The 7,592-nt window shown below is 40.0% G+C and overlaps 1 protein-coding gene across 1 annotated transcript in view; it reads right to left on the reverse strand.

Moving 5' to 3' along the window:
- Nucleotides 1-7,592, reverse strand: part of Enkur (enkurin, TRPC channel interacting protein) — a 26,695-nt gene that overhangs the window by 10,144 nt on the left and 8,959 nt on the right. Inside the window, exons 2-3 of the mRNA XM_021194867.2 lie at nucleotides 5,871-6,016; nucleotides 3,533-3,756 (exon numbers count right to left, since the gene is read on the reverse strand). Coding sequence (XP_021050526.1) covers nucleotides 3,533-3,756; nucleotides 5,871-6,016 — 370 coding nt within the window. The remainder of the gene's footprint in view (nucleotides 1-3,532; nucleotides 3,757-5,870; nucleotides 6,017-7,592) is intronic.

Here is a 7,592-nt window from a genome sequence, read left to right on the forward strand (position 1 = left end):
AAACCATAAAAGCAAGCCCTTACTGGGCACTAGGCCCAAGAACTTCCAGGGAAGCTTGGCTGTGACCTCTAAGGTTGATATGGAAGGGTGAGCTGCCTGCCTGGGCTCCTCACAGGGACGATGGTGAGGCCACTGGCCGTGCTTCTTTCAGATTAGTGAATCGAGTGTTACTGTCTACAGGACTACAATTTCTTTGTGTTCAGTTTTCAAAACAGTATTTGAGACTATACTGAGTGCTAAGAGTAATAATGAACAGAAAAGTAAGGTTTCTTTCCTCATAGGATTCTTATTCTTGGGTAGAGAGATGTGTTCACTCTACTTCAAAGGAGGAAAGCACGAGGCACCTGTGTCCGGGGCCAGTAAGATGGCTCGGAAGCTAAAGAGCACTGGCTGCGTCTGCACAGGGCCTGGGTTCAGTTCCCATAACTCTGTGACTTACAACTCTCTGTAACTCCAGTCTCAGGGGATCTAAGAACATTTTCTGGCCTTCACAGCACTGCTCACATAGGCAGAGATACATGCAGGCCAAATACCCATACAAATAAATAAACCTAAAAAAATTAAACCACATCTGTATTGATTTTCTTCCCTAAGCAGCATGGTATACCAATGTTCTATATAGTATTTGCCCTATTATATTGGTTACGTTAAGAAATCTAGAGATTAAATAAAGCCCATAACAGGTTAGGTATGTTACATTCATACTACTAAGCCATTCCTATGAAGGCCACAGCATTTGTGGATATTGGTACCCACAAGGTACCCCTGTAATTCTGAGGAAGAAAAGTTTACTATAACATGTGCACATGCTCTGATGTAAACAAGGGCTAAGAAGGGTAATATGAAAGAGAAGCTATTGAAGATAAAGAACCCAGGGAAGTCATCTCCCAGGAAGCAGCCGTGAGGGGTCTGGTAGTCAAGGAAACAACTTACGATTCTCAGAAAGTCACCCCCTGACTTCCTCATGTGAGCTGTGGCACAGGCACACTGCTTTGCTCCATAATAAACACATAGTTTTTAAAAGGTTAGATTACGTTTGGCATGTTATGTTCAGGAAAGGGACTAGTGTAATGCATTTTAGGAAAAAAGTCTGACAAGTGAGCAAAAGCTTTAGTGATCTTATGGGTTCCTACAAGCTAAGTGGCTAGAGGCTGATGAATTGTGTCACTAATTGTTCTATTATAATGTTTATCCATTCTGGCCATTTTAGTAGGTGCCAGACATTGTTAGGTACTTAGTACACTTAATGTCATTTAATGCTCACTATTCCCCTGTGGTTGATTCCATGGCATGTCACAGATCCTCCCAAAGTTAGCAAGCAGTAAGTCAGGATTTGAAATGCTAGCTCGCTGTTACTGTGACACACCCCATATGCTCATTCATCTTTCAGTTTGTCTCCACAATCTCAAGGCACAAATGACATATAATTCATTTAGAACCAGGGAGGGGGGTCTATTTGTTTTTCCCCAAATTGTATCCCTTTATCATCTGATACTGGTTGTTGTTGCTGTTGTTGTTATGATCTTGGCATAAGCTAAGATCATCCGGGAGGAGAGAAGCTCAATTGAGAAAATGGCTTCATCAAATTGGCTTCTAAAACAAGTCCATTTGGGCATTTTCTTGATTAATGGTTGATATGGGAGGGCAGAGCCCACTGTGGGTGGTGCCATCCCTGCGCTGGTGGTCCTGGGTTTTATAAAAAAGCAAACTGAGCAGCACCCCTCCATGGTCTCTGCATCAGCTCCTGCCTCCCCATTCTTGGGTTGAGTTCCTGGTCTGTGTTCCTTCTGTGATAGACTATAAACCGCAAGATTACATTTCCCTTCTCTGTTGGTTTTGATCTAGCATATAGGATAGTAACAGAAACCAAACTGAGACATGGTGAGCTCCATTACTTATCATGGATTTTTTTTTTTTGTTTTTTGAGTTAACTCTGAATAGTGAGTTGAACAAATAAGTCTGTGAAGAGAGACAGCAAGAGAACAGTAAGCGTGTGCTGCCTTTGTGGCTTGATAGACACACACAGGTGGGTCAGTGTGCTTTATATTTCTGTGATAGATACTTCAATATTTTTTTCTGTTCAAAAAGAAAGTGTACTGACATGGGGAACACAAACAGGGACTGCACAGAGGAAAGACAGTGTGTGCAGCCCTTGCTGTCACAACAGATCAATAGTGGGTTGGAAGTGACTTGAAGGAGCCAGTGATGGGACAAGAACCATGGAATAAGTATCCCAAGAAGCCTTAGTAATGTTCTCAGCATGAGGTGATCTTAGCCTTCTGGACAGGAGAAGTTTCACAGAGAATGGGTGCTGTGCTCTGAATGTGGCCTGGAGCCTGTTTCCATTTCTACACTCATGGGTGGTATGCAGTACATCACTGGGCTACCTAGACTCATCCCTCACTGTTTGAGTCCACCCTCCCTCCTCTCCCCTCCCCTTTCTCATCACCTCCCTCTCCTCCCCTCACCCCCTGCCCTTCCCTCTCATCTGTTTTCCTTCTCTCCTTCTTTTCTTTCCCTTTCCCCTTTTCCTCTCTCCCTCTGCCCCTGTATTCCATAAGCTCTCTCTCTTCCCTTCTTCCTTCCTTCCTTCTTTCCTCCTATTTCTTTTCTATTTCTGGTCACAACTATTATTTGTTATTAATATTTAGGACTTTGCAGCTTATTTTAGTATGTGTTCACACATATTTTTATGCTCAATAAGGTACACAAAATAGGATAAGATTTATGTATTTTCTTTGTAAGTTTTTTTTGATTTAAACAACTTTTTTTTTTTTGGTTTTCAAGACAGGGTTTCTCTGTGTGGCCCTGGCTATTCTGGAACTCACTCTGTAGACCAGGCTGGCCTAGAACTCAGAAATCCGCCTGCCTCTGCCTCCCAAGTGCTGGGATTAAAGGCATGAGCCACCATTGCCCGGCAAAAACCTTATTTTTACTAATTGCAAACTTCTAATTTACTAATTTTACAAATTTACTTTTTACATAATGCCTAGCAAATAAAATCCTGTCCCTCCCTAATGAACACCTTTTCAGGTAGAAATCAATGACCCAAGTCATTAATCCCTTTACAGTGCTTTCCCCAAACTCGAATAAAATAAAGTCTTTTATTAAAATAGTAACACAGGTTATTGTGGAGAGATTGACAGGATGAGTGTCTCTGAAGCCTTGTGCGCTTGGCTCTTACCCTACCCCCATGTTGACGCAGGTGGATGACTACATTTTAAGACCTCCCGAAAGGTCTGTTCCTCCAGATTTACAGTAGTGACTGCCTTTAGTGACATTTTTACCTCAGTGATAGTTAATATTTTTTAGAGACCTCTGTAGTTATTACATTAGTAACTAAAATTGAGGAAGATGGCAATAATACTTTAAGTGTGAGCCGCACAGAGACCACAGAGCGATGGAATGAGACGACCTGTTGTCTATCCAAGGAGCACACTGTAGATCTATGAGACAGATCTATCTGTGAGAAGCTCCTCGCTCTGGGCTGGACTTGAACTCTCTTATCTCGTACTGATAAATGAAGGGCTACCTTTTTGTTGATGTATTTGGGGAATAGTCCTGAAGTCTCAAGATCATGCTTATCTCCAGTTCTTTTGTCAACATAAATCGCCTTGGGCTTTTTGGCCACACCCATGATGACGTCAGCTGCATTTGTGTTTATGAAGTTTTTTCCACTCTGTATTCCCATGACTGGATGATCGGTTCTCAAGGGTACTGCAGGCTTCTTGGGGGAGCACCTATTAAATGTTTTTTCTGTTAAATACAACATTTCATTGTTAATGTTCAAAAGCAAACATTATTGCTCACTACCGTTTGAGACATCAAATATGTACCTCTAATATTGAGGCTTCATTATAACATATATAAATACTTAAGGTGTAAAAAATTCTATATATCCAAAAGTTTATTGGTTTTTCTACATCAAATATGCGTTGCTTTCCATTTGTCAATAGTACTTCTATGAAAGTACTTAAACAGAAAAAATGTAATTAATCAAAATACAGAATTAAGCACAATGTAATAATTGATTTGTTGTTGAGTTACAGCATTAAAAAGTAAGAGTGTCATAACAATAGATTGTTACTACAGTTCTGATGGCTATTAGAAAGGCTATAGCCACCCATATTTAGTTTTACCACTTAAAATAAGCTTATTTTCAGCACACTTTCAGTATCAACCAGAATTGTTTTTAAGAGAAAACTATAACAAAGCCCTTGAATAAATTAATAAAACTTTACATCAGAAGCCCAATGATCTCTGGATATTTTCACAGACATTATTACTACAATGAATAATTACCATGTGCTCAATGCACAGTATAACAAATAACAGGTTACCAGTACAACCAAAATTCCCTATTCCTTCCTTCCTAGCGTGTCCCACCATTCTAAGGGAGCAACCATCAGGCGTTTTACTCTCTCTCTGTTCCACACACTCTTCATGAAAGCAGGTGAAATTGTTTTGTCTAACAGTCTTTCCGGTTCAACAATTCCAGCCAGCATTTTTATATAGTCACATCAACATGGCTTGTCTATTCTAAAATGTAAAACAACTAAAGTTTATTTCTAAGAACTAGAACAACCTCTCCTTGTCTTATTCCAGTCTCAACTGTACCAATAATCAGTGTGGTGTGAGTTTATTCACTTCTGCACTAGGTGACTCTTTGTGCAGTGATATTCTGGGGTGTTCACAAGAGAGGACTGCTTAAACATGGTTTAACCAAAGGGAAGTCTTTGTTAGCTGGCTGGTGATAACACTGGGTGTTCTGGATCCTAGTGTAGCCCCAAACCTTGCTTAGGGTGAGCTTTTAATCATAAAAATCATGGGCTATGTTAACAAGAGCACTTAGCCAGAAAGCAAGGTGAGCACATTTAGAGACTTTCCAAGAACTACGGACTTTGACGGATCAGGTCTGTGTTTTTGTTCTGGGAGGTGGTACTATCTACAGGCTGAGCTGTATGACCTGAATGGAACTTTTATCATGGGGTCAGTCATACTAAGATCTGGGAACCTGTTAGAAATGAGATTATAGTACTTCCATTTTCAGGGAAAATTAAAACCCATAATTATTGTTAAAGTCTATGGGTTGGACTACCTTCTTCTTGGGGCTGACTTCTGCCCCTCCAGAATTCACATATTAAATCTACAGTTATAGTACCTTAGGGTGTGAGCGTTATTTGAGGGGAAGGTCTTTAAGGTTATTTAGATAAATAGAAGTTATTAGAATGGTTGCTAATTCAAGTTAGATATTGGTCCAACTGGTAATAACCATTATAATTTTTATCTCTTAGAAAAAAGTCTAAAGCCGGGCGTGGTGGTGCACGCCTTTAATCCCAGCACTTGGGAGGCAGAGGCAGGCAAATTTCTGAGTTCGAGGCCAGCCTGGTCTACAGAGTGAGTTCCAGGACAGCCAGGGCTATACAGAGAAACTGTCTCGAAAAACCAAAATTTAAAAAAAGAGAAAAGAAAAACGTCTGGAGACAAAATGAGGGGCACCTTGCCCATCAATCAAACACTATACCTGGGGTTCTAACCCTTTTTTTAAAATAAAAGCTTAGTATTAAAGATACAAGTCAGTTACAGATGCTGAAGCATGGGTGTTGGAGGTGGAGCCTCTTCGGATAGGTCAAGAAGTAACTCATGATGCTTGTCCCACCAAGAGTCTGTATGGAGCCAAGTTATCATTGGCCACTATATTTATTTTCTATTTCTATTTCTACTTTCTCCTAATTTTGCCAAACCCCACTCAGTATTAGGTAAAGTTGCTGTTGCCTGTGTATATTTAATATTCATTGATGGTAATATAATGGTAGCTAAATTACCAGCCAAGAATCCTAATATTTAAAACAGTAAGTGATTTAACCTACTTGGTGGTAGTGTTTTTTCCTTGGAATGTTTCTTTAGAAAATCCTTTGGGGAAGGTATCTCTACTTTTGCAGGTCCCATGGTTTTCATTGCCGTTTTAATTTTCTTCATGTCATCTTTTATAGTTGCTCTAAACAGTGATGTATACCTGAAATTAAAAATTAAAAATTGTAGCATTTCTATTTCTAGTGCAAAATACTTAAAGTTTAAAAACATCCACAAAATTCTGCTTTATAAACATCTATATTGATAATGGAGAGTGGGCATAAAGATTAACAATCTGACATGGCATCCACTATACTTACACACGCTGGGCTAAAGGAGGGACCAGGGCAAAGGTGTTCATTTGTCTCCGTATCATCCTCTGGCTATCCCTAGCACCAGTTGGGTTGTCTCCTCCCTCACTGATGATCTTGCTGATTTGTGTGTCTCCCACCCCCAAGTCCCAGCAGGTTAGTCTTGATGACAGTTTAATCATCTTCACAATGAACCTACATTTAATTGATTTTCTCTAATGGTGACTTCTTGCTTCATTTCAACATTTTCCTCACTGTTCTTTAGTATTATTTCCCCCTTTTAAAGGCGAATTTGCTTTTTTTAAAAAAAAAAAGTTTTTTAGAGGTATAATTTTAACCAAATATGTTTGGTTTTAAGCTTTTGGGACCTTCTGAGTGTTTAGAGCTATCAATTTTCCTCTAAGTACTGCCTTGGCTGTCTCCCAAAGATCCCCAAAGAAAGGAGATCTTTTCCAGACTTGGGGCACACACCCTTAATCCCAGCACTTGTGAGACAGAGGCAGGCAGATCCGTCATTTTGAGGTCAGTGTGCTCTACAAAGAGAGTCCCAGGATGGCCAGAGCTACATGGAGCAATACTGTTTGCCAGGGTTATAGTGGGGAAATTAGGATATCTTTCATTTTCATGCATTAAATACAGTTTATACTGCCTTCATTTGGAAGTTTGCTCATGTTTGCTGTTTTCACAGATTCAGAGGTCCCGATTTTTTTAAACTGATTTCTAATTTATTTCCACGGTAGTTGGAGAATACACTTTGTATGACTTCAATCCTTAAAATAAATACTGACATGTCTGTGTATATTAGAAAGATTGGAGCCTGAACAGAGCACAACTAGACCCTTGACTGAAGAATAGTCCTCCCTGTCTCAGGGAAAGGTCATCTTCTTTTACCCAGCACATAGCTTTAGGAGGGACACATGTGGGCTGGTAAGGAAGGGGGTAGCTGCCTGTGCTAGTCAGATCACTGAATCAACCTGTTTTTGTAGTTGATATCTTTATTTTTACAGGGATTTTCTCATAGACTGCATAGAAATTTTAGCCAAGTACTAATCACTTTTATTTTTTATGTTTGTGTCACTTAACTTTAATGTGCTTTTGGGGCTATATTTGTGGGTTGAAAAGATGACTCAGCAGGTTGAGTTTGTCAGCCTAGGGACCTGGTTTTGTTCCCTTGGACCACAGTCAGAGAGACAGAATGACTCTTACGGATTAAAGAAAGGTATGCACTGCCACCTCTAATTTATGTCCTTAGCTTGACAATGTTGTGTTTTCTTTTCTGATCTTTAATCGCCATGTTTCATTTTGTGTTGTTGCTACTATGTCTTCAGATTCCTGCTTGTTACAGTGTCTTAAAATTCCTGTTTAAGCCGGGCATGGTGGCATATGCCTTTAATCCCAGCACTCGGGAGGCAGAGGCAGGCGGATTTC

Source organism: Mus pahari, chromosome 3 (assembly GCF_900095145.1).
Source record: "Mus pahari chromosome 3, PAHARI_EIJ_v1.1, whole genome shotgun sequence".
In the NCBI taxonomy this organism is placed as follows: domain Eukaryota; kingdom Metazoa; phylum Chordata; class Mammalia; order Rodentia; family Muridae; genus Mus; species Mus pahari.